Genomic DNA, 14,191 nt, shown 5'->3' on the forward strand with positions numbered 1-14,191 from the left:
TTTCTATTTCGGCGTCCCATTTGGTAGTGATTAAAGAACATTCAAAGAATTATAAAACTGTATTCTCACGACTCCCATATATACCATTGTTAATTGTTTAAAACACGATCCGAATATTTGGATGTTATGTGCTAAAGGTGTCCCGCCTTCCCCCACCCTACTATATATTATATATGTCGTAATTACATTCATTCTTCCTTTATACGTCATTGGTTCGCTTGGTCCTCTGTGATGTCACAGACTATGATATTGTGGAAAAATAGAAACAAATATTCCATGTTAATACAAAAGTTTGTAACGGAAGAATGAACTTACGAAGTGGGTTTTTCTGTTGCGTCATCGACACTTTGTGACGTCACATCATCAAGGTTTCTACAAAAGAACTTATTTACGTAATAATGCAGTTTATAATTTATACTTTACCAATTGTTTGACCTTCTTGCTTCGCGCTCATAGCGCAAATATATTTAGAATATACAAGAAATGTGTCTTGAAATCGACGCAAAACGCACACGGGGCCCTATGAAGAAAAACGTCGCGTGTTTTTCAGCTATGACGTAACCAAACGAATGACGTAACATTTGCGCGAGCGGGTGATAGCGAAGTTTAACGATTGTGTCGGTTTGTGACGTGAAAGAACGCAGCGATTGGGAACCGAGAAATTGCGTGTGACGTCGAAATAACTTTATAAAAAGACGTCGCGACAAACTTATACATAATAATAAACGCAATAAGGCGCAAAACTTGTAGCATTATGTTATTTTATATATTGAAGTGCAATAATATTACTGCATAGTAGTATTATAACATACAGTGTATAGTAAATAGTATGACACATTATAATACTCATGTAATCAACGAATACTTAACTCAAGTCTTGCAAGAAACCTTCTAACTTGTTACCTAGTATGCGACTAACTTCATCTTAACTGGAACCTGGTAACTCAATTTGTAGAAGGGGCATTTTATGCGATTTTAATCAGGACGGGGGCAATCAGCTGGTGCGAGGCGTCAGTTAAGTAAGCAATCGAGCCGATCAGCTTCAAGCACTAAAAAGCGGGCTGATTGTGACGTCAGTTTAACATTGTGACGTAACAAACTAAGTTCACAATGATTCGCGATTTTGAAATTTCAAGCGCGAGTTTGGGTTCAACGTCGTTTTTAATTCTGTACGAGCGAGGTCTTACGACGAGGCATGAATCACAGGGCGACTAGTTTAATTTAACAAAAATATAGTAGGGTGGGGAAAAATGGAACAGCCTTTTAATTATAAAAACTTATCCTGCTGACTCCCATAGAGCGCTGATATTTATTTAAAACCCGATTAGGACATTTTATTACGTGCCAAAGATGTCTCGTCTCCCCCACCCTATATCTGTAAGAGTTCTGAAATATCTCTGCACATTTTTCGCAGCTATACATTTCAAGGTTCACACTGTGCAAACATATCATATGAGTTGCTTAGCTTACATCGAGGGTGGAATCAGAATATAATTTGGTGTAATGCAAAAATGAGTGTAATACGTGTTCGGTGTACGTGATAAGCTCTTGTTTGTGTTTGTACAAAACTTAAAGCCATTACTGTATGATGTTGATGATATTTGCGACATAGTTACTTTGTTTGCTGCTTGTGCAATTTAATTGAGCCATGTCCATGTAGCAGGCGTTTTCAACGGAAGTTATAGAAATTTAATTCACAAGGCGACAAGGAATTGAGTTCCGCATTAGGGAATTTTTTGTGACGTTTTATCTCGCTATAGAAATTTAGACACGTGAATCTATATTTCTCTTTGCTTCCTTTCTGTACTTTTGCACAGGCATAAAAGTTTAACAAAAGTGTTAGTTCAGGAAATATACTATTTAACCACATTTATGCTTTTTTTTAGAATGAACGTATCACCTATTAAAGATGTTCTTGTACATAAACTAACTCTGTACAATAAACGTCCAGTCTGGTTTCATGGGTATTTGCTACCTTACGTAGTAGCATACGTATGTGCAGGGATCTTTTTAACCAAAAATTATGACACTGAAAACTACGAGTATGGTATTATTATTGCTGTAGCCATATTTTTGCTTCAAGCACTCACAATTCTGTCTTGCTTTTGGTCAGTTCACTGGAGGTGTTGGTTAACTTGTTCTGAGGTAATGATGTACTATGTATTACGATAATAAGCGTGCCATTGCACAGTGGATAGTGGGCACCTGTATAACCCAAAAGTAATGGGTTCAAGGCTCATTACTACCATTGTGGGCAAGACACTTAACAGCAATTGCTCCAACCCAGTGGTCACTAATGAGTTGTCTAAGTTATCAGTCATACAAAGAAACAACCACCAACAAAGTAACATACGTGTTAACTCATAAGCGGTTACAAGGTGTGTGAAATAGAACACCCATGTTATAAGAACTGTCATTTTCTGGCCACGCGAGGATAAAGCAAGTTACACTCATTCATTCATTTTGTAGGCTTCTTCACCTGGCATTTCCAGCTTTGCGAAAGTTGTTCCAACACCACACAATGGTTCAGTGGAATTAGTTCCAATTTTTAAAACAGAAAATGGGAATGGAGATCAGAAAATATGGTTGGAATTTCAAAAGGTTTTATATTATTACTTTAAGCTTTAGTCCGTCAATAGGTGTTGTGTTTATGTCTGTAGATACATATTTTAATTTAATTTCAATTAGGTGATTTATGTTTTTGATCATGAAGAAAAGAAGAGATTTGAGGCTGTATCTTTTCCTGTGGAAGAAAGGTTTCAATTTTATCAAAACTGTAAAGGATTTCAAACGGAACAGGAATATGAAGTTGCACAGCAAATATATGGAAAAAATGAGTAAATATGAATGCAACTTGGTTTATTTAAGTGTACAAATTAGCAGCAAAAACGTATCGCAAAACTGTTACAAAAACTTACTGTCACAAATGGCGAATTTAGCAATGTTTTTTTTCCATATGCTTTGTAACAATGTATCATAATTTAGACAAAAAACAAATCACAAATACTGTTACACTTAATAACTATTTACAATTTACATATTGCGACCTCTTATTTTAAACCTTGTATTTAATACAGAGTTTTTTGGTTTAACATCAATCTTGTTATCACAGAATGGCAATGATCATTCCTGATTTTAAAGAACTCTTTCAAGAAAGAGCTACCGCCCCATTTTTTGTGTTCCAGGTAAAAATTAAATTACTTTCCTTCAAGTTATAAACTTTTATTGATAAACAAATAAAAATAGATTTTCAGCAATAGAACACTTTAAATTTGAAAATGAGCTATTTAACCATAGTTTCATATAAAATAATATATTTTTTAATTCCCAGGTGTTCTGTGTTGGTCTGTGGTGCTTAGATGAGTATTGGTATTATTCCCTGTTTACTCTCTTCATGCTCGTCACATTTGAAGCTTCATTGGTTTGGCAACAACTACGAAATATGGCAGAAATACGAAAAATGGGAAATAAAGCTTATCCTATCAATGTAAGTGATTCTGTCCGTTAAAGCAAAAGCAATATTTTTAATCAAATTCCAAAATTAACCCACATTTTGAGTTTTTTTTTATTTTTAATGTATAGCTGACAACCCATTAGTGACCATTGAGTTAGGGCAATTGTAGTTAGGTGTCTTGCCCAAAGTCACAAAAAAAACACAAACAAAAATAATTTCCTACTAAATTACATAACCTGATAACTCAACAGCTGACACGAGGTGTATGAAACAAAACCTCATGTTATAATAACTGTCCTTGCCCCACCACACCAGGTTAAACGTTCATTCGTTTATTCTATGTGTACTCAGGTGTTTCGCTGCAGAAAATGGCGGCCTATACCTAGTGATGAACTTGTGGCTGGGGACATCATTTCCCTCACAAGGTCATCTTCTGTTCCTGGAGAGGAGAAACATGTTCCTTGTGATCTTCTCATCCTGAGAGGACGAATGATCGTGGATGAAGCGATGCTGACCGGAGAATCAATACCTCAAATGAAAGTTAGTAAAAATATTATAGAAACAACCTTAAAGCATAGGCACCAAACTTTTTAAAATGCAGGGGAGGCAGACAGTTAGACACCTTTTTCTATAAAACAAAGTTTCTATGAAACAAACCTAACTTAGTAATTCGAATATTTACTGTTTATTTTAATCTATAAGGGTGAGGTTCTTGTTAGATGACCTAGGACTTGTGCCAGATTTGGCCCAGTAATGATTAATACAATGCAGAAAAACCTTTACTGTTAAATGCAGTGTAGAAAATTCTGTGATATGCCATAGAAGTTATGTAGTTATGTTTATGTAAATGTTTCTGATGACTCTTGACAGTTAAAAAACATATTTAAGACCAAAAATACTCAAAGTTTTGCCCTTTTTTAAAATGAAATATATATAATGTATATATATATATACATGTCATTTCTTTTGCAGGAATCAATAGAAAATGTAGATCCTGAAAAAAATCTTGATTTATCGGTTCATTCACGTGTCCATGTAGTTAGCGGAGGTACTCGTATCGTACAACATGACCCACCCCCACGTACTGGGGCAAAGGAGGGAGCTTCCAGACCACCAGATAATGGATGCGTTGCATTCGTACTTAGAACTGGCTTCAATACTTCTCAGGTTTGTTAAATAGTTTTTAAAGTAGAAAATTTGTTACTTTTCTTTGTCCATTGACAATGTTTGTAAGGATAACTTAAAACCGGTAACATTTTGAAAATATTGGTCATATGTCAATACACAAATTTTGGTTATAAATAAAAAATACCTGTTATATACAATGGTTATTAATTTAAATACACTTTACTTAATTTCTGTTCAATACTTTATTGTTATCAGATTAACCTTTAGCTTGAGTTGTTTGTTTTGTCAAGTACAATATTAACATTAAACTTAAATAAAAACTTCTCAGGGAAAATTGCTTCGTACAATTCTGTTTGGTGTCAAGAGAGTAACTGCAAATAATCTAGAAACATTTGCTTTTATACTATTTCTATTGATGTTTGCAATAGCTGCATCTTCCTATGTTTGGATTGTGGGTAAGTAGTCAAGTCATTTTATGTCATAGCCATATATTGTCACCATATAAGTTATTAAATGAGACTTGCTTCCACCTCTGATCTGGCTGGAAAAAGACACTCGCTGTAACACGGGTGATCTGTTTTATACACCTTGTGCCCACTTACGAGTTACCACAAATGTAACTTTGTAGCTGCTTGATTTTTTTATTTTTTATTGTATATGTACATCTATATATATGTATATAAAGGCATGTTACAATGTTTGATCTTGCATTTTGTAAATATGTTATATTTAACAGGGAGTGCTGATCCAAACAGAAGTCGTTACAAATTAATCTTGAACTGTGTCCTCATCCTAACATCAGTAGTTCCCCCTGAGCTTCCAATAGAACTTTCGCTCGCTGTCAATTCTTCCCTTCTTGCTCTTTCAAAATTACGTAAGTTTATAAATTGTAAATCTTTTTTAAGCAAAGGTTCCAAAACTGGGGCTGTACATCAGTTTTAGAGTGTCGGCAATGTACAGCAATGATTTTGATTCAGTATTAAAGCGTTTTTCTTTTTATCATTGGTGTTGTTTTGCATATTTCTTGTAGCATTTTTTGGTGGGGGGGTCGTAAAATATAAAAATAATTGTCAATTTCATGTTGGTATTATACAAGAAATGAACAACTGATTAAAAGGGTTGACCATTTTGGACATAATTGTTTCATGTTGCTTTACAGACGTATTCTGCACTGAGCCGTTTCGTATTCCATTTGCTGGGAAAATAGATATCTGTTGTTTTGATAAAACTGGAACACTTACTAGTGATAAACTAGTGGTAGAAGGAATTGCAGGTAAGCAAGTTATTGCTGTTAATAAGAACTAAACACTTTCATATAATTGAGCCTCTTCTGCCAAAGCACAATAGTTAGCGCACCTCCCTCTAACCTAAAGAATGCTGGTTCGAGGCTTGTTGTTGTTATCATCGTGGGCGTATTCGAGGCTTGTTGTTGTTATCATCGTAAGTTCTTAGACAAGACACTTACCGACAATTGCTTCAGCCCAGTGGTCACTAATGGGTTGTTTTGTCAAATTATCCTACAGCCATACATAAAATCAAAACATCCCAAAGCGTATAATCACCCACAAAGTTACAACATACATGGTAAATCATAAGCAGGCACGAGGTGTATGAAACAGAACATTTGTGGTATACCGAGTGTCCTTGCTCACCACCCAAGGGTAAATAAGTTTTATTTATTCATTAACAAAAAAATGAAGTTACTTGTTGGAAAAAGCTTTAATAAGATTATGTTTTCCAGGTATTTGTTCTGAAGAACAATCTTCGCATGTGGATAATTTTAATGAATTATGTGAGGTGACAAATTCACCTGTTGATACACAGAAGGTAATTCATTTTACGAAATGCTTTAGCAACAAAATGATTATTCCAATGTATAAGAAATGAAACGATATTGCTAAAAATTTTTTTTTTAATTGCTTAGAATTTAGATTAATAAATAACTTCTTTCAAGTAGTTTTTGCTCACAGCGTGTGTATAACGACTGTCATTTTGTTACTAATTCCCTTCTCTTTGTTGTTGTATTAATTAACCTGATCTTCGCTACTGTATTCAAAGAAATAAATAAAAGTTATGTTATGTTTTGTCTAGATATCTATTTAGTATGCAATATGCAACATTTTTAATATATGGGTTGTTGCTACGTGTAGAAGTTATGTTATACTTATGGGTTCTGATGTTATACCTGTATAATTTTTGTTTAGTATGACTTAATGCTTATAGGAGTCTAACAATAATTGAATTGATAGGTCCTTGCCACATGCCATGCTTTAATGAACATGGATGATGAATTAGTTGGTGATCCATTAGAACAAGCAATGTTGAAAGCAGTTGACTGCACACTTACTAAAGGTGGGTGGTTGTGTGAAAATTTATTATATGACCATTTCCGTTTTTGTGTATATATGGTTATATGTTCTCTGTTGTTCAAAACAGCAAGTAAAGTGTTGTTTTTTTGGGTTATACATATTTTTTATTTCTTATTTATTTTTTTGTTATATAGAGTAGGCGATATATATACATATATTCTGTTATATACTTTTTTCTGTTATATATGGAAGAGGTCCTACAGCGAGAAATGTCACAGGACATAGAATCTAGGCCAGAGTTGGTCCATTACCCCTAAATAGAGTTTAACTTTTGTTTAATTATTTAGTTTTATATAGTTTAACTGTATGCATTGCTTGGTCTATTTGAATAAAAGCCTTACACGTTGTTGCGAAAAAATGTTTTAGTTTATTAAACCTTTTTAAAAATATTAGGGGAAAAAATTGTTCCAAATTTATTATTACTTTTTTTAAAATCTTTACAGGAGATGTGATTATTCCCAAAAGGAAGATTCCTGGATTCCAACCTCTCAAAGTTGTCCAAAGATTTCACTTCAGTTCACTTTTAAAGGTGTGGCCGCCATTTTTATATTGAACTTTTTTTTTTAGATTTGAGCTTTAATTCCATACAAAGTTCAGTATAAGTAATCAAACTGTATTAAAAATTGCAAGAAAACAATATAAAATTCCAAATAAGAATCATAATAACATTAAACTAAAGAGTTGAATTGGGTTATCTAAATTGCCGGCCGTATGTAAATAATAATCACCCGCAAAGTTACCTATGTGGTAACTCGAAAGCAGGCATAAGGTGTATAAAACCAGAACACCCTTGTTATACCCATTTTCGTTTTCGGCCATGCGAAGATAAAGCAAGGTACATTCATACTCAAACTAAACAATTGTATTCTTCACTCAGAGAATGAGTGTTATTGTCAGCCAAGAAGAATTTGGTTCCATTGATCTTATTTATCATGTCACAATCAAAGGAGCAGCTGAAACACTTAAACCAATGGTAGGTGAACTGTTGCTGAACCAAACATAAGTTTGTGCGCATTAAACCAGTGTGTTTGCATTTTTTCACCCAAAAAATGAAAATCGTTTATCACATATACAGTTTTTCTGGGGTATTTGTTCAAATTGTATTGTATAATATTTCATATTGTGACACAGCGCTATACAGAAAAAAACACACACAAAGTTACATTTGGTGACTAGTAAGCTGGCAGGAGGTGTATGAGACAACACCTGTGTTATCACGACCGGCATTGTCCCACCGACAGGATAAAGCAAGTTAAATTGTCTACATTCTTTATTAGCGTATATTTAAGTTACATTAATTCATTCATTTTGCCAACAGTTCTCAGATATTCCATCCAACTATGATTTACTTCATCAAAGTTTATCTCAACGAGGAGCACGAGTTCTTGCTCTTGGTTTTCGAACTCTTGGAAAAGGATTCTCGTCACAAGATGTAATATTTAGTTAATATAACTTGCGTACGATTTTGCATAGGATTTAAAGTTGTTTTACAATAATTTAGCAATACTTTTTCTTGATTAAAACAAAACATATATTTAAAATTGAATTTCCTCAATATCCACAAAGTTATGTATGTGGTAACTTGTAAGTTGGCATAGGGTTTATATAATGGAATATCCGTATTCTAATTATATTTTGTTAGCCAACTGTTTAGGTAAGGTTTTTACCTTGCTGATTCTTTTTCACAGGACATTTATAGCGGTTAGTTTTTGTGATTTTTTTAAATCTTTCAACAGAAAATAACTGATCCATAAAATTTCACTTATTAATAGATCCGAGCTTTGAAAAGAGAGGATGTCGAAAAAAATTTAACTTTCGTTGGTTTTATCATTGTTTCAAGTCCACTGAAGCACGACTCAAAGTCGGTCATGCGAGAAATCCGTCATGCTTCACATCATGTGTGTAATATGTTGAAAAAGTGTTTTTATCCTTAAATATTTAATAGGTTAAAAACGTGTTTTTGTATTGCTAAATATTTATTTTTTGGTTAAAAACCGGTTTTTATTGTTAAATAAGTGTTTGTTCAGGTTAAAAAAAATGTTTTATCATTAAATATTTATTTTTTTTAGGTTACTATGATAACAGGAGACAACCCATTGACTGCATGTCATGTAGGGAAAGTTTTACGATTCTGCGGAAAAGAGGGTTGTCTTATACTCACGCAACTTGGTGAGTATTATTCCGCTTCTGTTGAAGACCTAATACTAGAACTCTAACATTTTAACCAAATCAGTCATTTTTAATATAAAGTTAAGCTATTTTATGATACGGTACGGTGGGGTAAGATGGGACATATTCTCTGTTCGTGTACCGTTTTGTAGTAAACGAAAAATATTTACAGAATTATATAACTGAATCCTCACGACTTTATAAGAGCGTTGTTAGTTGTTGAAAACACCATCACGATATATAGGGTTTAACTTCTAATGTTATTCAATCTTACTCCACCCTATATTAAGTTGAGGGCCTTTTCCTTTTTTTTAGAAAATGGACAATGGGTTTGGAAATCAATTGATTGCCAAGATGTTTATGATTTGGACACCAAAGATTGGCAAGCTGTGCTTAAATCTGGTTACAATCTGTGCATGACGGGAGACGTGAGTAATAACCAATAACTTTTATGTATATTTTGGTATGGTGTGTTTAAACACTGTTTCTAGATTAATTTCTTTTTGTTTATTTTATCAGACTTTTCCGAATAATTTTATGAATATTATTTTAGGGTCTGTCCCACTTGCAAAATCTTGATCAAAAATATCTTGGAAGAATTCTCCCAAATGTTCGAATATTTGCAAGAGTTAGTCCTAAACAGAAGGAACAGGTTGGTAAAGTTGATTTTATTGTGTCTGCCTCTAACACAGAGGTTACTGGTTCAAGGCCAGTCACTGCTGTTGCCAATGTGTTTTGGGCAAGACACTTAACGGCAATTGCTCCAACCTAGTGATCACTAATGGGTTATACATAAAAAAATCACCCCAAACTTACAAATGTGGTAACTCGTAAGCGGACACAAGGTGTATAAAGCAATAGCGAAAAAAGTCAGTACAACACAGCTGTTTTGTTTTATACACCTTCTGCCGGCCTAGTTACCACACGACACATATGTAACTTTGTGGGTGATTTTTTCTGTGTGGTCGACAATTTAAACAAACCATTAGTGACCGCTGGGTTTAAGCTACACTTGTGTTAATCATATATTCAACATTAGATAATTACTTCACTTAAACAACTTGGATTAAACGTGTTGATGTGTGGAGATGGAACGAATGATGTTGGTGCACTTAAACACGCACATGTTGGTAAGTTAGTTCAATTACACGCGTTTGCTATAATTACAATTCCCAATAAATTTGTTGGTAAAATAATAAAAGATCATATTGCTAAGTTGAATATTTTCTGCCATTTTGTAGATATAAAAAATTGTCACTTTTCGTTGCTATGCAAATCAATGTGTGTTTTGTCTCTAGCACTGTAGTTAGTGTTTGTAGGTAAATGATTTTACATTATTTATTTATTGCAAATATACTCTTTTTTATCAGAATTAAAGAAATAACTAAAAAAAAGTATATATATATATATATATATATATATATATATATAGATAAAAAGTTATATTCACCTTTTAAAACTAATGTATAAAATATATATAGATATATTTAAAAAATCAACATTATATCTAAAAAACGTATTCATCTTTTGATACAGGTGTTGCTTTATTGAGCAATGCACCGGGAAAGAATATAAAACCACACGAAGAATCAGATAAACATGAAAATAGAAAAATATCAAACGAAAAAGAAACTGAAAATGATCGAAATAAAGGAAAAAATAAAATGGACAAACCAAGAGGGGCAAGGAATCGGTTTGTTTAAGTTTGTGTAAAAAATTATATTATTTACATTAATTGCAAAAGTAAACATTTATTAAGCTTTTAGTGAATTTTGGAGTGACACTCGAACATAGAAAATTTAAATAATTATTAATTAATGTGGTGAATGTGATATACTTTGGCTCTGCTTGTTTATATAGACACCTAACAGCAGGGTAAAATCTTGGTTGAAATTGTTAAAATATAGTTATACTCATAGTTGTCAAACGCAGGAAACCTTATTAATTAATGTGGTGAATGAAATATACTTGAGTGTTTTACACAATGTTGTTTTGTCCCTACACCCTGTCTTTTGGCTAAAATTTTCACCGTGATTAAAAAAAAAGACAAACAAAAGTTATTATTATTATTAGTATGCAGCAACAACAACAGAGACAAAGTGATGTTCCAAGAAGAGCAAAAAAACTGAAAGAAATGTTGGACGAGATGGAAAGTGAATCGCAAGTTGTTAAGATGGGAGATGCGAGCATTGCCGCTCCATTTTCATACAAGCTAACAAGCATATTAGCAAGTAAGTATGTATATGTTGTGACCTTCTGTCTTTATAAGTAGATATTAAGTTGTCAGTAAAACCAAAACGCACACATCGACACACGGTATTTAATGAGTAACCTGTTACTTGTCAAATGACATTTCGTTATTAACTCGTTGGTAAAACTAACACACACACAATGTGTGATAACCTTCTGATGTAAACTGTAATAAATATAAACGATCTTATACGACACTGTAACACTTTATATTCATCAAATACCGCAAGGAGTAAAATTCCATGTTTCCTGATCGTTTTTTGAACAATTAACAACCCTCTTTTAAGAGTTACAGGGCTATGGTTATATAGTTCTGTAAATATTCTTTGTTTACTACCAAATGTGACGAGAAAGAGAATAAAAAAATACAGAGTTATAGAATTGCTAAAATTGTTGAAAACACGATCAGGAAATTTGTGATTTAGGTGCTAACAGTATTCCATCTTCCCCCACAGTAATACTACTGTATTTGCTAAACCTACAACTCTATCTAGCCTTTAACTTTATTATGTTCCATAGTATGCCACATCATTAAGCAAGGCAGATGTACTTTGGTCACAACGTTGCAAATGTTCAAAATTCTAGCACTCAATGCATTGGTCTTAGCTTACAGCCAAAGTGTGTTATATCTTGACGGTGTCAAATTTTCTGACAGTCAAGCTACATTGCAGGGGTTACTTCTTGCTGGTTGCTTTCTCTTTGTATCAAGAAGCAAGGTTAATATTCCTATTTATTAATACATGTTTATTCTATTTGGGTGAGATCCCCTTGTGTGGCACACCATGAGTTCTAGGATTTAGACCGGGATTAATACATGTTTACAAAAAATTCTGATTTAGTAAAACATATTTTGTTACTTACATTCTATCATGCAAAATAAATATTCTTTTAGCGACTCATCTGGTATAAAAATCTAGTTATTTTCAATGTTTTATCCTGATGAAATCTTGCCCTATGGCAGATGAAAAATCACAAGTACACTGGTTTTTGTACCAGATGAGCCGCTAAAAGATTCTTAAAACATTTTTATACAATGCATTTTATTAAAAAGGAAACACCCTACTGTTTAATATTAGTAAAGACTATTACTTATCTAAACTTAGTCAGATAAATGCAGTTGTTATAACACCGGTGTCCTATTTTATACATCCTATGTTCGCTTAAGAGTTACCAAGTATGCAGCTTTGTGGGTGATTGTGATTTTAATATCTTATACCTATTCTTGATGTAAGTTATAGAAAACAAATTTTAATTTACAAGTAAGTTATAAAAAAACAATTTCTGAGTCATAGCAGACTTATTTCTATTTAGAATTAATATCCGTATTCCCAATTTAGCCTCTGAAAGTTCTTTCCAAACAACGTCCGTTACCAAACATATTCAACTCATACACAATTCTAACAATTCTCTGCCAATTTTCCATCCATTTCTATTCTCTCTACTATCTGGTCTCACAAGCCAAAGCTAGAGACCCAAGGTGAGGCCTAACTGAATGAACAAATGTAACCTATTTATCCTTGCATAGCATGCCAACGATAGTTGTTATAGCGTGGGTGTTCTGTTTTATAACCTCGTGCCTGCAAATGAGTTACCAAATGTTTAACTTTAGGGGTTACTAGTTGTTGTTTTATCAATTATTATAACAAATTTTGAATATTATTTAAGAAGTGTCGCTTGTAGCAGTGAAAAACCATTGGTGGCCAATTGGTTGAAGCAACTGTCGTTAAGTGTCTTGCTAAAGAATAATTACACATACAATAGTGACAGAATTGACCCTCTAACAAGTATTGTTAAGTTACTACTTACTAGACGAATATCGTCTTTGTATGTGTATACATCACACACGCACTACGTCACACGAGACATTATTTGCCTGTGAATGCTACATGTCTTGATATAACCACTAATCCATCAGTTGTATCAAGATTCACAAATACATGTAGTGTACTGTTGTTTCATTTATTATGCCTTTCCCTAACTAATTCTATCCGTGGAGTTAATCCAATTATTCATTGGGTTCATTGTAAATAAACCAAGCTTTGAAATAGGTTGTACCTTATCATTACAACGCAAGCACTTTATGTACGTCGCTAGTTTGTATTATGTTTAATGCAATACTTAATAATTCTATATGCAGGGACAATGTTGATATTGAAGCTGATTTTGAGGCAAACCTTTTAAACTCTACAGTTTACGTACTGTCTTTAGCTACACAGATTATAACTTTCGGAGTCAATTATCGGGTAAGTGGTTTCTACATTGCTTTGAAAAACGGTGGTTTAGAAACAATAGTTTAAAGTGTATGTAATAATAATTTAATAAACAATAATAAAATATAGTAGGGTGGGTGAAAATGGGACACCTTTAGCACATAATCTCCAGATATCCTGATCGTGTTTTAAACAATTAACACTGTTTTATGAGAGTCAGGAGGACATAGTTTCATAATTTTTTAAATGTTCTTTGTTTACTACTAAATGGGACGAGAAAATAGAGTTAAAAAATGTCCCATCTTCCCCCATCTTACTGTATAATGATAATTATAATTTTCTTTTTCTTTTCGCTTATGGTAGTGAAGATTGAAAAATATTTACATTCAAAAGACAAAATATGGTTTATTCTCATGTACAGTCTTTGTAAGTGCGTGTTTAATTCTATTTAAACATTTGATTCTGCACGGATCAGTGCCAAACACAGCAGACAGAGAAACTGCTGATAGAATGTNCAATGTCATCGTTAAATGCTCATGCTTGCTTTAATTGATACTTCCTGAATCGTGAGCCATTTACATTGGGCGTTAAGCTTTATACTATTGTATTAA

General features: G+C 33.1%; 2 protein-coding genes across 3 annotated transcripts in view; one reads left to right on the top strand and one right to left on the bottom strand.

Moving 5' to 3' along the window:
• The window catches only part of LOC100187098 (integrin alpha-11-like), a 15,080-nt gene extending 14,139 nt beyond the window's left edge, over window positions 1–941 (bottom strand). Inside the window, exons 1-2 of one of the 2 annotated variants that reach the window (XM_026835921.1) lie at window positions 866–941; window positions 316–372 (exon numbers count right to left, since the gene is read on the bottom strand). The gene's annotated coding sequence lies outside the window, so the exon portion shown is untranslated. Of the gene's footprint in view, window positions 1–315; window positions 438–865 lie in introns of those variants that run through there. The other variant, XM_026835922.1, reaches the window with a different exon arrangement.
• Window positions 942–1,868: 927 nt separating this feature from the next.
• The window catches only part of LOC100185695 (manganese-transporting ATPase 13A1), a 13,286-nt gene continuing 963 nt past the window's right edge, over window positions 1,869–14,191 (top strand). The window contains exons 1-25 of the mRNA XM_009861290.3: window positions 1,869–2,145; window positions 2,470–2,601; window positions 2,689–2,837; window positions 3,113–3,185; window positions 3,332–3,487; window positions 3,806–3,994; window positions 4,427–4,621; window positions 4,911–5,037; window positions 5,319–5,456; window positions 5,742–5,855; window positions 6,324–6,409; window positions 6,832–6,934; window positions 7,395–7,480; window positions 7,829–7,924; window positions 8,270–8,383; window positions 8,724–8,849; window positions 9,021–9,120; window positions 9,436–9,548; window positions 9,674–9,772; window positions 10,160–10,250; window positions 10,657–10,813; window positions 11,194–11,351; window positions 11,890–12,086; window positions 12,708–12,847; window positions 13,508–13,613. Coding sequence (XP_009859592.1) covers window positions 1,873–2,145; window positions 2,470–2,601; window positions 2,689–2,837; window positions 3,113–3,185; window positions 3,332–3,487; window positions 3,806–3,994; window positions 4,427–4,621; window positions 4,911–5,037; window positions 5,319–5,456; window positions 5,742–5,855; window positions 6,324–6,409; window positions 6,832–6,934; window positions 7,395–7,480; window positions 7,829–7,924; window positions 8,270–8,383; window positions 8,724–8,849; window positions 9,021–9,120; window positions 9,436–9,548; window positions 9,674–9,772; window positions 10,160–10,250; window positions 10,657–10,813; window positions 11,194–11,351; window positions 11,890–12,086; window positions 12,708–12,847; window positions 13,508–13,613 — 3,318 coding nt within the window. The 5' untranslated portion in view covers window positions 1,869–1,872. The remainder of the gene's footprint in view (window positions 2,146–2,469; window positions 2,602–2,688; window positions 2,838–3,112; window positions 3,186–3,331; window positions 3,488–3,805; window positions 3,995–4,426; window positions 4,622–4,910; window positions 5,038–5,318; window positions 5,457–5,741; window positions 5,856–6,323; window positions 6,410–6,831; window positions 6,935–7,394; window positions 7,481–7,828; window positions 7,925–8,269; window positions 8,384–8,723; window positions 8,850–9,020; window positions 9,121–9,435; window positions 9,549–9,673; window positions 9,773–10,159; window positions 10,251–10,656; window positions 10,814–11,193; window positions 11,352–11,889; window positions 12,087–12,707; window positions 12,848–13,507; window positions 13,614–14,191) is intronic.

This window comes from Ciona intestinalis, chromosome 9, assembly GCF_000224145.3.
Source record: "Ciona intestinalis chromosome 9, KH, whole genome shotgun sequence".
Lineage (NCBI taxonomy): Eukaryota > Metazoa > Chordata > Ascidiacea > Phlebobranchia > Cionidae > Ciona > Ciona intestinalis.